This window comes from Oncorhynchus keta, chromosome 13, assembly GCF_023373465.1.
Source record: "Oncorhynchus keta strain PuntledgeMale-10-30-2019 chromosome 13, Oket_V2, whole genome shotgun sequence".
In the NCBI taxonomy this organism is placed as follows: domain Eukaryota; kingdom Metazoa; phylum Chordata; class Actinopteri; order Salmoniformes; family Salmonidae; genus Oncorhynchus; species Oncorhynchus keta.
In genome coordinates, this window is record NC_068433.1 from 41470843 (window position 1) to 41491469 (window position 20627).

The 20627-nt window shown below is 41.3% G+C and overlaps 1 protein-coding gene across 4 annotated transcripts in view; it reads right to left on the reverse strand.

The window, feature by feature from the left end:
- Positions 1-20627, reverse strand: part of LOC118392355 (solute carrier organic anion transporter family member 1C1-like) — a 176703-nt gene that overhangs the window by 120970 nt on the left and 35106 nt on the right. For all 4 annotated transcript variants that reach the window (XR_008062863.1, XR_008062864.1, XM_035784270.2 and 1 more), the window contains exons 7-12: positions 14647-14745; positions 13731-13979; positions 13364-13528; positions 7813-8008; positions 4184-4349; positions 3653-3837 (exon numbers count right to left, since the gene is read on the reverse strand). Coding sequence is in view for 2 of the 4 variants with exons in the window: in XM_035784270.2 (XP_035640163.2) it covers positions 3653-3837; positions 4184-4349; positions 7813-8008; positions 13364-13528; positions 13731-13979; positions 14647-14745 (1060 nt within the window). In the remaining 2 variants the exon portion in view is untranslated. The remainder of the gene's footprint in view (positions 1-3652; positions 3838-4183; positions 4350-7812; positions 8009-13363; positions 13529-13730; positions 13980-14646; positions 14746-20627) is intronic.

A 20627-nucleotide genomic window follows, 5' to 3' on the forward strand; every position in this document is an offset into this window, starting at 1 on the left:
ACAGCTTTAAAAGGTCAACTCAAAAGACTCTTGTTGTTGACATACAGTTAGCTGACTTGTGCCGTTCTCTGACGTAGCCAGTGAGTACCAAAGAGTGAGTACTACTGGCTTCCGTTGGTAGAGCAAGGTAGTTCACCAACAGAAAGGTCTGCCCTTACTACCTTGCTATTCAGCTGTTCTCTCAAGACCCAGAGCAAAAACAGAAGAAGCAGACCCAACTCAGACAACTAAGACGCTCTAAAAATATCAAAACAAAAAGAAAATAGGGCACTGCCAGTAACTTCATTTCTCCCAGTTAAAGGCAACACATTTCATCGGGGTCAGCTGATCGAGCTTTGGCCAGATCTGCTGGATTTTTGGTGTGTGTGTGTGTGTGTGTATGATTTTGTCTGTGTGTGTGTACATTTGCTAATTAAGGACTAGTTTTAGCCAGTAACAGTTTTGCTCCAAATCACATTCTACTTTTCTGATATACAGTGAAATCCTCTATTGCGGACTTTCCTGTAACCTCTTTGAAGTATGCCGTGGGATAAAGATTTAAATCAAATGTACATAAAGTGTACTGAATCTATGTTCACTACTATAGCCCTGAATAGACACACAGGGAGAGAGCAGGAAGAACAATGAGCTGACTCAGAAAAACTTCTCTCTCAGTCCAGTCAAGACCACGAATCTAGAGGACGTAATTCAGTCATCTGAAAACGCTATTTGACCGTCTCCTCGCCCTCTATAAAGTCTGTTGCAACCTTATTTACAATGACGGCCTTGGAACAGTGGGTTAACTGCCTTGTTCACGGGCAGAACGACAGATTTTTACCTTGTCAGCTTAGGGATTCGTTCTAGCAACCTTTCGGTTAACGGCCCAACGCGCTAACCGCTAGACTACCTGCCACCCTGCCGTCATAATACCTATAAAACCTAGCGGTCAAACAGGGAAATGGTTCCAATCATTTTTGCACCATTTATTTTTCCCTATTGGGGATTTTAGAAACACTTAGAATTAGGGCTGTGTTTCGTGTAGGCTTACCCTGGCGTGAAGTTTTGATAACTGTAAATCTCTCTAAGACAAGGTGACTTTTATCGATATATTTGCCTATATTTACCTCCCAAAAAGGAAACGCTAATTAGCTGTTAATGGTGGGAAAACGATTGGAACCAATTCCCTGTCCAACGAATATTATGACTCTATAGAGGCTCTCTCTATTTACATGTTCTTCTTCTCAATTGGCAGATCCCTCCTGATGACCCGGTTGGACATGACTCAAGCCAATAAAGTTGGAAGTCGCACACAGTTGACTACATTAAAATGGTGGAAGTCCTCAATGGCCTTTTGACCACTAGAGGCCTCTATCATTCTCTATGGTTGCAACACGGTCCTTTAAGGCCGGATTTCAATCTGATCGCGATTTGTCTGCTATGCAGCTTTTAAAGGCAATGTTTCCGCCGTTCGTCGTAAACACTGCATATGTCAGCTCAATCAAAAATGATCACGAAATGGTGCATTGTAGACAAAGCGCAGTTGAATTGAATCCCGGCCTACGTCTGATACACAGACCACATTCAACTTCTGTCAGCCACTCTGTCACCCATTGTGAGCCCATTTCACAGGTTAGCTTTTCTTCAGTGGTGTAAAGTACTTAAGTAAAAATACTTTAAAGTACTACTTAAGTCGTTTTTTGGGGAAATGGTACTTTACTATTAATATTTTGACTACTTTTACTTCACTACATTCGTAAAGAAAATAATGTACTTTTTACTCCATACATTTTCCTTGACAATCAAAGGACAGGAAAATGGTCAAATTCAAACACAGGCCTCCCGGGTGGCGCAGTGGTCCCGGGTGGCGCAGTGCTAGCTGTGCCACCAGAGACTCTAGGTTCGAGCCCAGGCTCTGTCGCAGCCGGCCGCGACCGGGAGGTCCATGGGGCGACGCACAATTGGCCTAGCGCCGTCCGGGTTAGGCCGGTAGGGATATCCTTGGCTCATCGCGCACTAGCGCCTCCTGTGGCGGGCCGGGCGCAGTGCGTGCTGACCAGGTCGCTAGGTGCATGGTGTTTCCTCCGACACATTGATGGACGCATGGCTCTTAACCTTCGTCTCTCCCGAGCCCGTACGTACGGGAGTTGTGGCGATGAGAAAGACAGTAACTACTACTAATTGGATACTATGAGAAAGGGGGGTAAAAATGTTTAAAAAAACACCTACCAAGAGAACACGTGGTCATCCCTTCTGGCCTGGCAGACTCACTAAACACAAATGTATCTAATGAGTGTTGGAGTGTGCCCTTGGCTATCCATACATTTTAAAAACAAGAAAATGGTGCCGTCTGCTTTGCTTAATATAAGGAATTTTAAATGATTTATACTTTTACTTTGGATGCTTATATTTTAGAAATTTCAATTACTTTTGATGCTTAACTATATTTCAAACCAAATACTTTTAGATTTTTACTCAAGTAGTATTTTACTGGCTGACTGACTTTTACTTGATTAATTGTCTAGTAAGGCATCTATACTTTTACTCAAGTATGACAATTGGGTACTTTTTCCACCACTGGTTTCTCAGTAGCCACGGTTACACCTTGCATTAACATGTGGTTGTCATCATCCGATCAAGATGATCCGATCAAGATGATCCGATCACTATCTGATCGAGATCTGTTGCGTCTACACATGGTAATATCTGTCTCTTATCTGCCCACTTCGTCCCTACTGTGACCAGATTCCCTGGTCCCCCCCTGTATGCAAATGAATCCAACCTGCCTTGGACCTCCCATTATGACACAAGCTGTATTAAATCGACAGAAAACCGCACGCTTTTATAGTCAATAGTTTTAGACTCTCATCATTACAGCCTACTTTGGTTATCCAACAATTTAAGGCATAATAGACTTACTGTCCCGATAACTATTCAGAGAATCTCTCCAATCCCTAAAAACGTCACCACACAAACAAGCTGAGTGTCTGGATGTATGTACAAAATACAATTATCGCACAGTATAAATAAAAATGACACTTAGGCCCTAATGCACACAGTAAAAACAGAAACAGGTTAAGTTACAGAGTAAGCTACAAAGTGCATCTCTGAATTCCTTGGCCTTTCTGTTGCCTAAGATGTTTTCAAATATTAGAACCCCTTTTCTCTTATTCAGGATAATATCCCTTCATAAATATCTTTATTTCTATATGCCATTTTAAATCAGAGCTGGACACGGTATTGGACTGTGGCGTGCCAGTTGGCACTTGGTTTCTAAAGACTGGCTGGTGTGTTTTTTTTGTTTTTAAGAGGCCGGGGCATCCGTGACATTGGCCAAATTCATACACTTTCATTGGTTGAATTCATTTACACCAACGATATTCGTACAAGATGCGTCTTCGACTACCTCCGGAGGCAGTCGAAGATGCAATCACAACCAGATCATAATGCGTATTTTGATCGTCTACACCTGTCGACCAATGTGGGCACAATCAGAATGTGGCATGATCAGGACAACGGACGCATGTTAGAACCAGGTACAAACGGGGCTTCTGATTATTTCCCCTTTAAGGTGCCTTGTCGTAGTCCCAGATTTCTTTGTGCTTTCTTGCCAACTGCTATGACCATCCTTTCTTGTTTGAGTGTATGGGTGGGTGTATGTGTGTGTGTCACTGACCTGATGAGGACCATGTAGCCTGGCGTGCCACCCAGGGAGATGATAAAGGAAGTGATGACAGAAAGAGCCAGGAAGTAAGGGAAGATACGGTCACAGTCGTCTCTGTGAGGACAGTGGCCTACACTGGCTGTCAGGTTACCACTGCTCATTCCTGCTGCCACCACACAGCTACAGTTAGAGAACACCTGCAGAGGCACACACACACACAGAGACACGCACAGAGACACGCACAGAGACACGCACAGAGACACGCACAGAGACACGCACAGACACAAAAGTTATCCATAAACCCACCAGGGTGCGAGTCAATTCCGACTGCAATCGTACTGAAATTAAAATGGAATTGACCCCACCCTGTTGCTCACAAGTTTATGAATCAATAATATGATATATTAGTTTGCATCTCAAATGGCACCCTATTCCCTATATAGTGTACTACTTTTAATCAGAGCCCAAAAGTAGTACACTATATAGGGAAGGGGGTGCCATTTTGGGATGTAGCCTCAGTGCTGGCAATGATCCTCATCTCACCGTGTTCTTCCCTGATCCTGTGGAGGTCTGGCAGCCAGCCAGGCAGGGAGAGACGTACGTGATGCCGTTTTCTCCACAGACAGGGTCCCAGTCTCTGCCTGAACAAACACAGTCGGAGTTACAGGCTGAGAATACTGAGCGCTCCTCATACGATACACCACCCGCCCTGAGAGAGAGAAAGAAAGAAGGGGAGAAATAAAGAGAAAGAGAGAGAGAGAGAGAGAGAAAGAGAGAAAGGGAAAAGTGGGGTTGCTATTGCAGTTTTTTTCAATTGCTAACATGCATTGGTCAAAACAGAAGTCACATTGTCAAAACGCTTCACACAGTCAGCGAAACAGAAGTGTATGTGGACCAAACTGGGAGTCATTTTTCATTGTTTTCACACAAAATGCATTAAATGACCACATTCTCCGTAAACCAAGAACTCTTTTCTCATTCATACTCCACCACCTGCAAAACTACATATTTGCAGCACATGTTTTCAAATGCTAACACACTGTTTACAAAACTGTTACAAACACATTCAAAACAGAAGGATGAAAAATGTTGTGCATTTCTGCAGTAACCAGATTGAAACATATAGAAAATCTCAGAAGACTATTTCATCATGCCATACATAGCTGATTGCAATTTCAGCCTGAAGCCTACCCAAGTGTCCTGTTTAGTCTCGTTACGAAACAGACAAAAGAGGGCGGCTTTGGAATGATTTAGTTGGGAAACATGGCTCAAGGAAGACAAGTTGGTGGGGAAAGAAGTGTCAGGGAGAGGGAGACAGGTTGGTGGGGAAAGAAGAGTGTCAGGGAGAGGGAGAATGTGTGGAGGACAAAGGAGAGGGAGACAGGTTGGTGGGGAAAGAAGAGTGTCAGGGAGAGGGAGAATGTGTGGAGGACAAAGGAGAGGGAGACAGGTTGGTGGGGAAAGAAGAGTGTCAGGGAGAGGGAGAATGTGTGGAGGACAAAGGAGAGGAAGACAGGTTGGTGGAGAAAGAAGATGATGAAGCTCTAACCACAAGGCTACACTTTGGGGCGGCAAGCGTAGCCTAGTGGTTAGAGCGTTGGACTAGTAACCGGAAGGTTGTGAGTTGTGAGGGTTGTGAGTTCAAATCCCCCGAGCTGACAAGGTACAAATCTGTCGTTCTGCCCCTGAACAGGCAGTTAACCCACTGTTCCCAGGCCGTCATTGAAAATAAGAATATGTTCTTAACTGACTTGCCTGGTTAAATAAAGGTAAAATTAAATTCAACCTGGCAAAAACACACCCCAGGGGAAGAAATGTGATTGGACAGAGAGCAACCGTGGATGTCCCTGGACAGAGAGCAACCCTGGATGTCCCAGGCCAGAGAGGAGCTAACATCACAATGTGTGCAGCACTGTCCAATGATGGTTTGTTGTTACACAAACCACTCATTGGCCCCTACAATACAGAGAGGCTAATTTATTTTCTGGATGACCTGCGTAATCGACTTGTGCCAGCGGTGGAGAGAGGGGCCAGAAACTCCCCTACCTTCGTTGTTGTGTGGGATAATGCAGCATTCCACCACTCTGCTGCAGTCAGACTGGTTTGCTGCACATCCCAGGATGTCAGTACTATTCCTGCCTCCATACCCCCCCTTCCTAAACCCCATAGAGGAGTTTCTCTGTGTGGAGGTGGAAGGTTTATGACCACCATCCACATGACCAGGCACTCCTCCTGAAGACAGCCAGGGTTAGATTAGATATTCCAGAAGATACTTCCCAAGATGCATCGCCAGAGAAGACATACGATGTGATGTTGATGAGAACTTGTGGCCAAATGCAAGAGAGAGGGAGAACTAGAACCCACACAGTACTGTGCAGTACGAGTGATTTTACTATATACGTTGTTTTTTTTGTAATTAATATTGCAACCCTGAAATTTCAGGAATTTGTTTTTTTGTTTCAACTTATTTTTCACAAGGAAACTACTACATGCAAAGATACAGAAAAAATATAGGCTATTGCAGCAATTTTCTGCATCTGATTCATTCTTGTTACATTGACTGTCCTAAAGTATAAGTGAAAAGGTGTTATTTATATGTTATAAAAATCATTCAAACTTCATAGAGAAGTTAATTTATGTAATGCTCCCGGTTAGTTTTTTTTTTAGGTCAGTGTGTTATGAGTGACAATATATGCTTTCGGAGTGAGAATTATTGCCAGTTATGGTCAAACAAGCTTATTTTGAGACATGAATGAAGTGGTTTGAGTGAGTTTGAGGTAAGCTTAACTGTTTGGCTGAAATGCGTGTTGGTAATGCAGACTGTGAAGAGTTTTGAAAAAGTGGCTTCAGCATTGACCGACGCTTGTTAGCAATTTTAAAAAACGACTAGATTTTAATTTATAGTGATTTTCTTTATACAGAATCAAATGGATACAGACATGACTTGACCTCTGCCTGCTCAGATACAGAAGGTGTGATGTGTATTTAATCAAATGCATAATACATCATATAAATACAACAAGTGTTGGTCCCAAGTTTCATGACCTGAAATAAAAGATCTCAAAATTTTCCATCTGCACAAAAAGTATATTTCTCAAATGATGTGCACAAATTTGTAAGCATTTTATCATTTGCCAAGATAGTCCACCCCCCTGAAAGGTGTGGCATATCAAGAAGCTGATTAAACAGCATGATCATTACACAGATGCACTTTGTGCTAGGGATAATAAAAGGCCACTCTAAAATTTGCAGTTTTGTCACCCAACACAATGCCACAGATGACCTCAAGTTTTGAGGGGGCATGCTGACTGCAGGAATGTCCACCAAAGCTGTTGCCAGAGATCTAATATAGAGATCTAATGTTAATTTCTCTACCACATCCTCGGTGCGGCAGGTAGCCTAGTGGTCAGAGTGTTGGACTAGTAACCGAAATGTTGCAAGATCGAATCCCTGAGCTGACGAGAAAAAAATCTGTTGTTCTACCCCTGAACAAGGCAGTTAACCCACTGCTCCTAGGCTGTCATTGAAAATAAGAATTTGTTCTTAACTGTCTTGCCTAGTTAAATAAATGAGAGAATTTGGCAGTATGTCCAACTCGCCTCATCACCGCAGGCCATGTGTAACCACGCCAGCCCAAGAACTCCACATCTGGCTTCTTCACCTGTGGGATTGTCTGAGACCAGCCACTTGGACAGCTGATGAAACAGGAGTATTTCTGTCTGTAATAAAGCCCTTTTGTGGGGGAAACCCCATTCTGATTGGGTGGGCCTATGCCCTCCACCCCTGCCCAGTCATGTGAAATCCATAGATTAGGGCCTAATTAATTTTTTCAATTTACTGATTTTCATATATGAACTGTAACTCTGCAAAATCGCTTAAAATTGTTGCATGTTACATTTACCAATTCAATTAATGTTATCAACCAAAATCAGTGCCGGTTCTGATATTGACATTAGCAGCAAACAGCCTTGACAGAACCAGGGGGGAGAAATCCCTGATTTGCTATTCTAGACCACATCTCTACAGTGTTAGAGGTATGCTGTCCTCTAGGAGCAATTATTAGCATACAAACTCCAACATGTTACCTGTTTGTGGTGCTGGGAATAGAACAGAGGGTAAATACTGTATGTACTTAAGGGCATCTTCTACCCAGAGCTCTGTGTGTGTCCCACCTGTTGTAGGGCAGCGTGATCCCAGCCACTTTGACGTTCTCGCAGCTCATGACGAAGAAGAAGAGGGATAGGAAGTAGCCTATCAGAGAGGTGCCGAACGCAAACTTGGCTGCTCCCATGATGCTCAGCTTCAGCCTCTTCATGAGCAGGCCGCCAGTGAAAATTCCCAACGCCACGGCAGGGATGTTGATTGTACCTGGAACAAACACACAAACAACACACACTCTGTAAACATTAAGACATGGGTCTCATTCTTTAGAAATATTCTTAATTCCTAGTCATGGAGGATTTAGGCCAGCACTAAGGTCTTGACGATAGGTTCAATGGGACTGAAACACCATGTAAACCAGCCAAAGCCCTAAACCAGGCATAGACTTTCACACAATACCATACTGTAGCTTTTTGCTACCTTTCATATCACAGTAGCTAAAAGTCTACCTTTTATGCCAGTGCTATTCCACCACCCAATACAGCCCCATATATACAGTACAGCAGAGTAGAACCAGGCCATACCGCCTGAGACTCAGCCTTTGATATAGTTGACAGGAGAGAGAACACACAGTAGCGCTGTCCAACTCCCACTCAAAGACCAAAGCTCTTGGTCTATTTCATACATCAATGTACAGATATCATATTCTATCTGTCCCTTCTATTACTGTAGTTATGCTAGATGTTGCATTCCCTTTCATACACAACATGCAATGGCCAGGTAAAGAGTGTAACGAGGCCTATTTAGATCAGCATTCACATTTGAGGGTTGAATCATAACACATTGTATAGCTCAAAAAAAACAGCACCTTTGATCTCCTACTGCTTGATCTAGTATTAACAATACTGTATGCATGTGCGTTTCTATGCGTGTGCGTTTCTATGCGTGTGCTCTTCTATGCGTGTGCTCTTCTATGCGTGTGCTCTTCTATGCGTGTGCTCTTCTATGCATGCGCTCTTCTATGCATGCGCTCTTCTATGCATGCGCTCTTCTATGCATGCGCTCTTCTATGCATGCGCTCTTCTATGCATGCGCTCTTCTATGCATGCGCTCTTCTATGCATAAAGCGAGTCATTTTAAGTTTCACATCTAAATTGAACAAGCTCATGCAGGAGATGAATCAAGGCCAGTGTTGGGGGTAAGGCATTAAAGTTATGGGTTAGAGCACTCCAATTACTTTTCTGTGGTAACGAGTTACTTAACAGGTAGATTTTTCTATTTAATTAATCAGTTACTTAATTACGTTTTCAAATAAGCAAGTCATTTTTACAATATCATTTCCTTTTTTTGTTTTGTTTCTCGCTAGTGAGATGGCAGAGACAATTATAGCCTTTACATCGTGGAAGAATTCACATTACATTGAATTGGTAGGGGAAAAGGACAGGAACGTCACAGTAAAATGCTAACTCTGCCTCGGGGTTAAGAGCCCGTCAGCTGTAAAAAACTCCACTTTGCATATCAAGAAGCACCTTCAGACTTTTTCCTTGTGCGTTATAACGTTAAATCGATACTTTGGAGGAAAGCAGTGAAATATATCAACAAGGTGTGATTGAAGGTCAGCTGTTTTATTTTGACTTTGAGCCATGAATGTTGTAATGTGCACACCTTGACCTTTTGAAAAGGCAACGCTCCTATAACTTCTATGAAAATAATTCAACTAGTTGGTATCTAGACAATCTGGTTGTTGTGGTTCATAAATTGCATGGTTGGAAAGGGCTATTGCTCGTCTTAACTCGTGTGTTTTCATATCGCTCTGCCAAGTTTGTATCTGTGTGTAAAACAGATTGGTAGCCAGTTATACTTGTATTGGAGCTCTCCTTTTACTGTGCCCAGTTAGTTTTATACAGTGCCTTCGCAAAGTATTCATACCCCTTGACTTTATACACATTTCGTTGTGTTACAGCCTGAATTGTAGAAGGATTAAATTGAGATTGTGTCATTGACACACACACACACACAAAACCCCATCATGTCGAAGAAGAATTCTGTGTTTTTTTAGAAACGAATTCAAATCAAAAGCAGAAATGTCTTGACTCAATAAGTATTCAACTCCTTTGTTATGGCAAGCCTAAATAGGAGGAGAAGGAGAAATCATGTGTTTAACAAGTCACATAATAAGTTGCATGGACTCACTCTGTGTGCAATGATAGTGTTTAACATGATTTATTAATGACTACCTCATATCTGTACCCCACACATACAATTATCTGTAAGATTCCTCAGTCGAGCAGTGAATTTCAAACCGATTCAACCACAAAGACCAGGGAGGTTTTCTAATGCCTCACAAAAAAAGGTCACCTATTGGTAGATGGGTAAAAAATAAATAGCAGACATTGAATATCCCTTTGAACATGGTGAAGTTATTATTTACACTTTGGATGGTGTATCAATGCACCTAGTCACTACAAAGACACAGGTGTCTTTCCTAACTCAGCTGCCGGAGAGGAAGGAAACCGCTCAGGGATTTTACCATGATGCCAATGTTGACTTTAAAACAGTTAGAGTTTAATGGCTGTGATAGGAGAAAAGTGAGGATGGATCAACAACATTGTAGCTAATTCACAATACCAACCTAAATTACAGAATGAAAAGAAGGAAGCCTGTAGAGAATTAAAATATTAAAATAGTCAAATCGCTAAACAATGTGGCAACGAAATTAACTTTATGTCCTGAATACAAAGTGTTATGTTTGGGGCAAATCACATCACTGAGTATCACTCTTCATATTTTTAAGCATGGTGGTGGTTGCATCATGTTATGGGTACCGTACACATGTCATCAGCAAGGACTAGGGAGTTCTTTTGGATTAAAAGAAATGGACTGAAGCTAAGCACAGGCAAAATCCTAGAGGAAAACCTGGTTCAGTCTGCTTTCCAACAGACACTGGCAGACAAATTCACCTTTCAGCAGGACAATAACCTAAAACACAAGACCAAATGTACACTGGAAATGCTTACTAAAACGACATTGAAGGTTCCTGAGTGGCCTGGTTACAGTTGACTTAAGTCGTCTTGAAAATCTTTGGTAAGACTTGAAAATGGCTGTCTAGCAATGCTCAACAACCAACTTAAAATATTTTGAAACATGTTTTAAAGAATAATGTGCAAATATTCTACAATCCAGATGTGCAAAGCTCTTAGAGACGTACCCAGAAAGACTCACAGCTGTAATCGCTGCCCAAGGTGATGCTAACATCTATTGACTAAGTGATGTGAATAATTACAGTATGTAGGTTAGATATCTCTATATTACATTTCAATACATTTTAAACATTTTCTAAAAACATGTTTTCACTTTGTCATTATGGGGTATTGTGTGTAAATGTCTTTATTGAATCACTTTGAATTTCGGCTGTAACACATCAAAATGTGGAAACCAGTGGAGGCTGCTGAGGAGAGGACAGCTCATAAGAATGGATGTAATTGAGCGAATGGCATGGCAACAAACACATGGAAACTATTTGTGACGGTAGCCAATGGGCCAGGATGCCAGGGATCGGCAACATGTGGTCCGCAGGCCTAAACCTTACAGTGACTGATTTTCTGGGGGTAAAAAAAAACACTGTAAAATCCCAAGGAATTCAGATAAAACAGAGTTTAATTTAATCTGTTCTTAAGTATCCCCCCCCCCCCAAAAAAGTGATTGTCTCTCAATGTAATAAAGGTATGAAATTATTGTTAATTTCAAATACAACCTATTTTTAGGCTTAGTTGTGGTCAATTTGCAGTGTAAAAATGATTGTAATTACGTTTTTTATTTCACCTTTATTTAACCAGGTAAGCTAGTTGAGAACAAGTTCTCATTTACAACTGAGACATGGCCAAGATCAAGCAAAGCAGTGCGACACAAACAACAACACAGAGTTACACATGGAATAAAAAAAAGTGTACAGTCAACAACACAATAGGAAAAAAAGAAAGTCTATATACAGTGTGTGCAAATGGCGTGAAGAGGTAAAGTAATAAATAGGCCATAGTAGCAAAGTAATTATGATTTAGCAGATTAACACTAGAGTGATAGATGAGCAGATGATGCAATGCGCAAGTAGTGATACTGGTGTGCAAAAGAGCAGAAAAGTAAATAAAAACAATATGGGGATGAGGTAGGTAGATTGGGTGGGCTATTTACATATGGACTATATACAGCTGCAGCGATCGGTTTGCTGCTCAGATAGGAGATGTTTAAAGTTAGTGAGGGAAATATAAGTCTCCAGCTTCAGCGATGTTTGCAATTCCTTCCAGTCAGTGGCAGCAGAGAACTGTAAGGAAAGGCGGGCCAAAGGCTTTGGGGATGACCAGTGAGATATACCTGCTGGAGCGAGTGCTACGGGTGGGTGTTGTTATCGTGACCAGTGAGCTGAGATAAGGCGGAGCTTTACCTAGCATAGACTTATAGATGACCTGGACCTGGAGCCAGTGGGTCTGGCGATGAATATGTAGCGAGGGTCAGCCGACTAGAGCATACAGGTCGTAGGCTGTCATTGTAAATACAAATTTGTTCTTTACTGACATGCCTAGTTAAATAAAGTTTACATTTTTTTATTAAAATGTTCCTGCCCCCCGATCATCCATTCCTGCAAAAATAGTCCCGTGGCTTAATCTAGTTGCCTACCCTTGGCCTATCAGTTGCCTACCCTTGGCCTATCAGTTGCCTACCCTTGGCCTATCAGTTGCCTACCCTTGGCATATCAGTTGCCTACCCTTGGCATATCAGTTGCCTACCATTGGCCTATCAGTTGCCTACCATTGGCCTATCAGTTGCCTACCTTTGGCCTATCAGTTGCCTACCATTGGCCTATCAGTTGCCTACCATTGGCCTATCAGTTGCCTACCATTGGCCTATCAGTTGCCTACCATTGGCCTATCAGTTGCCTACCCTTGCACTAGGCCTATCAGTCGTCAGAGTCAAGCCATTCTAAAGTAGTGTGCATAAAGCTAATTCTGATAGACCCTTAAAGTTCCAACGCAGATGTTTTTATCTCAATATCAAATCATGCCTGGGTAACAATTAAGTACCTTGCTGTGATTGTTTTTAATTAAAATAGTCAAAAAGAAACAAAACTATCTCAGCAAAGACCAATTTCTCAAGCAAGAATTTACCTAAGACTGTCTGGGAGTGGTCTGAGCGGGGAGGGGAAAACTGAAAACGATTTGTTTTGGCAGAAGTTTGGAACTCTTTCTTATTGGTCTATTAACTATTTTACCGCCTGGTGATGTCACCAGGCAGGCCAAAACTGCATCCCACCAAAACAGGCTGAAATTTCAGATGTTCTTTTCAAACAGCTCTTACACTAAAAGGGCATTATCATAATTTTCACAATATTATTCCAACCTCAGTGTGAAAATATATATAAAACACAGGAAAAACATGTTCTTGACTGCACTGGGCCTATAAGAATGACCAACATACCCAAGGCATCTTCAGAGGTCTTTTTGTTTTTGGTAAAGCAGAAGTAATGTAACCAGTTACTTTCCATAGTAAGTCATGTTGTAACGTTAAAAGTAACGTTCCCCAACAATGATCAAGCCATATAAGCTATATGATTGGCCAACGTTTACGTACCCATCAGGAAATTGGCTTTTGATGCGGACTGTCCGTAATGTTGCTCTATGTATTTGGGCTTGTAGGTTACCATGCCGATGAGAGAGTTCAGCTGAATGATGGTCACACACAGGTAGATGAAGTACACTGGGTTCCCCAGGAGGGTTTTCAACGTTGGTATGAAATCTAGATTAAAAACAATCAACAAAACATCATCAGTTGTCATGGGCATTTTTGTCTACCTTTTTCCATACTACGGTCATTTCATCCAAAGCAACCTGAATTTAATATACAATTTTACCTGAACAGACTTTGAAAAGCCTTTTTAAACTCCAATCACAATCTAAACCAGAAAATATTCTAACTTTATCCCCATTCAACAAAATACCTTTGGCCATCTCCAGAAAGCCAGCTGGCTCGTCGGCTTGGTACTTATGCTCCAGGAGAGGGGAGTCTTTGATGAAGCTAGTCTGCTCCGGGGTGCACTGGGCTGGGCCTCGGTCTGATGGGATGGGCAGGGAACGGGGCAGGAACCAGAAGGGGATGGCTGAAAGCAGGGTGATTACCCCAGCTACAAGGTAACCTAACCACCAGGCCCCCACCCAGCGAGCATCACCAGGGCTTATGGTGATACTCTCTATACAGCGAAGGGAGACACAGAATTTGATTTATTACAATCCCCATTAGCCGAGGCCAAGTCTTACTGGGGTTCGAAATAACGAAAAATACATTACAGACAAAAGACTTTACAATTTACATACATTTAAAAACATTAACATGTAGTGTGTGTGTCCATCAATCAGTTACAAATACATGTCAGTACATACATATAACAAGAGAAATCTCTATACAGGGAGGACAAGCACAGAGAGAGAGCTGTGACTGTTGGGGACAAAATATATTATGAGAATAACTGAGTACACTAGTAACGTCCCTAGCAACAAGTCTTACTGGAGAGAATAACAAGCACAGCTGCTTTTTGTGCATATCTTAACCATCTCTCCTGCTTCAAATTGGTTACTCAAATTAGGTAGCTGACGTCACTGAGCAGTGTTCTGGAGCACACTAGTCAATTTAGTCCGATAACCTAGAATCTAGAAGCATGCACATATATAACACTTATTGAACACAGTCAGTGAGTGCACTCTAGGAACGGCAATGAACTTAACTCAGAGCCCTGTTTGTTAGTCTAGTAGTGACAGAACAGAGGTGAATGCCCTGTCGCTGTCTAAACTGGAGAACTGACTAGTCCGAAAGTGTGTAGGCGGCCTAGACAGAATACTCGGTAGATACCGGTTACTCACCCATGTTGACAAATCCAATGTCCACATATATTTTGGCACATAGAGATCCCAGTAAATAGCCAAACACAGGACCAATGACTGCTATGGTCTGAACGCAGCCTGAAATATGAAAAGACGCACACGCATGCACGAACACACACAGCAATTGATTTATTATACTAACCAGGTCCATAAGTCAACAATAAGACAGTTGTTGTGTGATTTTTAAAAAAAGGTCAAAGAGATGCTTCTGCTTATATGGACCGTTCGTCCATTCATGCTATCACAACGTGGTAGATTCAATCAGATCCAGCGTTAACCGGTGATAGCAGACACCCGCGTAGAGGACGTTATGGCGGTGTGGTTAGAGCCGTCAAATCAGTGATTAGCTGCTCTTGCGCTCATTGTCAAAGCCACACCCACTCCACTTGTGTTAGAAGTTCAGAAGGAGAAAGTGTAGGCTATATATAGAAATAACTACGCTCAAATTGAAAAATCATTCAATGAAATACTGACCATTTTTTATTATACTAATCGAGATCACATTCCAGTGTTCGAAAAATGGCTGCATAGCATTTCTGTTAATGCAAGCGTGTAGCGCCCAACGCAGGAGATGAGAAGCAGGTACAATGAGTGAATCATTTAATATAGACTGACATGCAACGGAACAAGAACAGCGTCCGGACATGAACACGACACAACAAACGAGGCTACTACAGGGAACAACACAGAGGAGCAGACATATAGAGCGTTGTAACGGAAGGCCCTGTGTGGTAATATAGACCGTCATGGTTGCTAGCTACCATGACAAAGACCAAATCCGGCGCAAGTACCGTTGAGGACAGTGCCAGTGGTGTCTCTCTATCACACGTGAATGATCTTTTAAACAAACAAAAAAAAGAGAGACCTATAAGCAGTTACAACAACAAGAAAATAGTTTCAAGTGTTTCGTCCAAATACGTGTGGATTCTACTAATAAAAGAATGGACGACCTGATCAGAGAGGTCCAGGACCTAAAGAGGAGTTTGTAGTTCTCCCAGGGTCAGCTCACCGAGTTGAAAACAGGAGAATGGCGAGATGAAAGCAATCTGTAAGTCATTGAGAGAGGACATCAGTTGTGTGTGAATCCATGATAACAACTACAGATAAATCAGACGATCTCGAGGGACAATCAAGTCTAAACAACATGGTTGTGGACGGAATTGCAGAATCTCCACATGAGACCTGGATGAAGTCGGAGGACAAAGTGAGGGAAATGATCATTGAGAAATTGAAGATGGACCACAGGACGATTGAGGTGGAGTGCGCCCACAGGACTGGAAAACCCACCACCGGCCCAGGTGATAGGCCCAGGCCAATAGTGGTCAAGTTCCTGAGGTTCAAGGACAAGGTAGCTGTTCTGGAAAGAGCCAAGAACTTGAGAGGAACGTATATCTTCCTCGAGGACTATCCTGAAGCTGTGCGCCAGAAGAGGAAAGAACTGAAACCAGACATGAAAGCTGCCAGAGTGCGTCGGGACATTGTGTACATCCGCTACGACAGGCTCATTGTACACCCTCCCTCCCTCCCAGAAGCCTGAGAGAGCCAAGCCTATGGCTTCGTAGCCTCAACCCCGTAGCACACACACACACCGATTGATTAATGGACTGCTGAATGTATTTTCTTCTCTTGCTTTGTCTGCTTTGTTCAATATTATGTCTATCTCTGATAAGCTACCCAGGAAACGGCTGAAAATAGCCCATATTAATATATGTAGCCTTAGAAATAAGGTTCATGAAATCAATAACTTGCTAACATCAGATAACAACCATATATAAGCCATTTCTGAGACTCACTTAGATGATTCATTTGATGATACCATCAGTAGCAATACAAGGATATAACATTTATAGAAGAGACAGAAATGCTTATGGGGGAGGAGTTGCTGTATATATTCAGAGCCATATCCTTGTAATGCTTAGAGGAGATCTTACGTCAAGTGTTATTGAAGTGTTGTGGTTTCAGGTTCACTTGGCACATCTAAAGCCTTTTCTTTTGGGGTGTTGCTATAGGCCACCAAGTGCTAGCAGTCAGTATCTAAATAATATGTGTGAAACGCTTGATGGTGTAACTTGGAGACCTGAATATGGACTGGTTTTCATCAAGCTGTCCGCTCAAGAGGAAGCTTCTTAGTATAACCAGTGCCTGTAATCTGGTTCAGGTTATTAATAAACCTACCAGGGTGTTTACAAACACTACAGGAACAAGATCATCCACATGTATCGATCCCATTTTTACTAATGCTACAGATTTTTGTTCTAAAGCTGTATCCGTACCCATTGGATGCAGTGATCACAATATAGTGGCTATATCCAGGAAAGCCAAGGTTCCAACAGCTGGGCCTAAAATAGTGTATAAGAGATCATGCAAAACATTTTGCTGTGACTCTTAATGTATGTAAAAAAAATGATGTAAAAAAAAAATAGTTGTTGGTCTGATGTGATTAATGAGGAATATCCATGCACTGTTGAGGCTCCATGAATTGATGAGGAATTGAAACACTGTATGGTTGAAAGAGATGGGGCAAAAGGAGTAGCTAATAAGTCTAGCTGTAAATCTGACTGGCTTACTTACTGCAAATTGAGAAGTGATGTGACTAAACTCAACAAAAAGAAGAAACTGTATTATGAAGCCAAGATCAAGTATATAAAGAATGATGGAACAAAAAAAACTTTGGAGTACTTTAAATGAAATGATGGGCAGAAAGACAAATTCAAATCCATCGAATCAGATGGCTTATTCCTCACAAAACCAATTGATGTGGCCAATTATTTTAATAATTATTTCATTGGCAAAGTGGACAATCTTAGGCAGGAAATGCCCACAACAAACAGTGAGCAATTATATTAATGTATGAAAAAACGAATAATGAAAGAAAAGCAGTGCAAGTTTGAATTTTGTTAAGTTAGTATGGGAGAGGTGGAAAGATTTAACTATCAATAAATGACAAACCTCCTGACATTGACAACTTAAGAGAGAAAGCTACTGAGGATGCTAGCTGGCTCTATAGCCCCTCCTATCTGTTTTTAATCTGAGTTGAGAGGAAAGTCTTTGTCCTCAGGCCTGGAAGGAAGCCAAAGTAATTCTGCTATCCAAGTGGTAAAGCGGACTTTACTGGTTCTAACAGCAGACCTATAAGCTTGCTGCCAGCTCTTAGCAAACTGTTGGGAAAAAAATTGTGTTTCACCAAATACACTGCTATTTCTCTGTAAACAAATCAACAACAGAATTTCAGCATGCTTATAGAGAAGGGCACTCAACGTGTACTGCACTGACACAAATGACTGATGATTGGTTGAAAGAAATTGATAATAAGAAGATTGTGGGAGCTGATTTCAGTGCAGCCTTTGATATTATTGACCATAACCTGTTGTTGAAAAAAACTTAGGGCTAGGCCCCTTTAAAATTAAAACAAATTCCACATGAATGACGTACCCAAAGTAAACTGCCTGTTGCTCAGGCAATGAAGCCAGGATATGCATATAATTGGTACCATTGGAAAGAAAATACATTGGAGTTAGTTTGTAGAAATGTTAAAATAATGTAGGAGAATATAACACAATAGATATGGTAGGAGAAAATGCAAAGAAAAACCAACCAGATTCTTTTTTGGAGAGACCATCCTCTTAGAATGGCAAGTATAAGGTCATACTGAAAATTAGCTCCCTGGATGCAATTCCTAAGGCTTCCACAGGGTGTTAGCAGTCTATGTTCAAGGTTTCAGGCTTGTAAATTCAAAAACGAATAAGAAATATCAGTTTTAGTACAGGGACAGTCTTGGAAATTCGTGTTTGCGCGCGCCATGTAGACAGGACGCACCTGCTAAAATTAGTTTCCTATTGAACATACTTCCTTCCGTAAAAAAATATTATAGTTTGATTACATTTTAGGGTATCTGAGGAGTAAATAGAAATGTATTTTGACTTGTTGAAACAAAGTTTAGGGGTAGATTTTCGGATTCCTTTCTCTACATGTTGAACGAGTGGATTACTTAAATCGATGGTGCCAGCTAAACAGACTTTTTGGGATATAAAGAAGGATTTTATTTAACAAAGCGACACTACATGTTATAGCTGGGACACTTTGGATAACAAATCAGAGGAAGATTTTCAAAAAGTTAGTGAATATTTCATCTCTATTTGTGAATTTATGAAACCTGTGACATTAGAAAAATATGTTGATATGGGACGCCGTCCTCAAACAATTGCATGGCATGTTTTCATTGTAATAGCTACTGTAAATCGGACAGTGCAGTTAGATTAACACAAATTTAAGCTTTCAACCGATATAAGACACTTATATGTACCTAAATGTTTAATATACATAATGTTTACGATTATTTATATGAATTGCGCGCCCTCCAGTTTCACAGGAAGTTGCCCCGCTAGCGAGACGCCTAGCTCTAAATTAAGTGCTATGACTTTTCAACCTCTGCCTTATCGTGGATCCAGAGATATCAATCTAATTGGTTTCCTTTAATGGAAGCATCTCTAATGTCAAATATGTCAAGTGTGGTGTACCGCAGAGCAGCTCTCTAGGCCCTCTACTCTTTTCTATTTTTACTAATGACCTGCCACTGGCATTAAACAAAGCATGTGTGTCAATGTATGCTGATGATCGAACCATATACCACATCAGCATCCACAGCTAATGAAGTCACTAAAACACATAACAAAGAGTTGCAGTATGTTTTGGAATGGGTGGCCAGTAATAAACTGGTCCTGAACATCTCTAAAACTAAGAGCATTTTATTTGCTACAAATCATTCCTTAAGTGCTAGACCTCAGCTGAATCTGGTAATGAATGGTGTGGCTGTTGAACAAGTTGAGGAGACTAAATTACTTCGCGTTACCTTAGATTGTAAACTGACATGGTCAAAACATATAAATTCAATGGTTGCAAAGATGGGGAGAGGTCTAGCCGTAATTAAGAGATGCTCTGCTTTTTTGACACCACACTCCAAAAAGCAAGTTCTGCAGGCTCTAGTTTTGTCTAATCTTGATTAATGTCCAGTCCGTGTGGTCCAGTGCTGCAAGGAAAGACCTAGTTAAGCTGCAGCTGGCCCAGAACAGAGCGGCACGTTTTGCTCTTAATTGTAATTAGAGGGCTAATATTAATACTATGCATGCCAGTCTCTCTAGACTAAGACTTGAAGAGAGACTGACTGCATCACTTCTTTTTATAAGAAACATGAATGTGTTGAAAATCCAAAATTGTTTGCATAGTCAAATTACACACAGCTCTGACACACACACTTATCCCACCAGACATACCACCAGGGGTCTTTTCATAGTCCCCAGATCCAGAACAAATTCAAGGAAATGTACAGTTTTATACAGAGCCCTTATTGCATGGAACTTCCTTCCATCTCATATTGCTCCAATAGACAGCAAACCTGGTTTCAAAAAACAGATAAAGCAACACCTTGTGGCACAACGCCTCACCGCTATTTGACCTAGATAGTTTGTGTGTACGCATTGATATGTAGGCTGTGTCTTTGACCTGTTCTTGTCTAACAATGTTCTGTATTATGTTTCATGTTTTGTATACCCCAGGAAGAGGAGCTGCTGCTTTTGCAACAACTAATGGGGATCCTAATAAAATACATACAGTTGAAGTCGGAGGTTTACATACACCTTAGCAAAATACATTTAAACTCAGTTTTTCACAATTCCTGACATTTAATCCTAGTAAAAAAAATCCCTTAGGTCAGTTAGGATCACCACTTCATTTTAAGAATGTGAAATGTCAGAATAATAGTAGAGAGAATTATTTATATCAGCTTTGATTTCTTTCATCACATTCCCAGTGGGTCAAACATACACTCAATTAGTATTTGGTATCATTGCCATTAAATTGTTGAACTTGGGTCAAACAATTTGTGGAGCCTTTCACAAGCATCCCATAATTAAGTTGAGTGAATTTTGGCCCATTCCTTCTTACAGAGCTGGTGTAACCGAGTC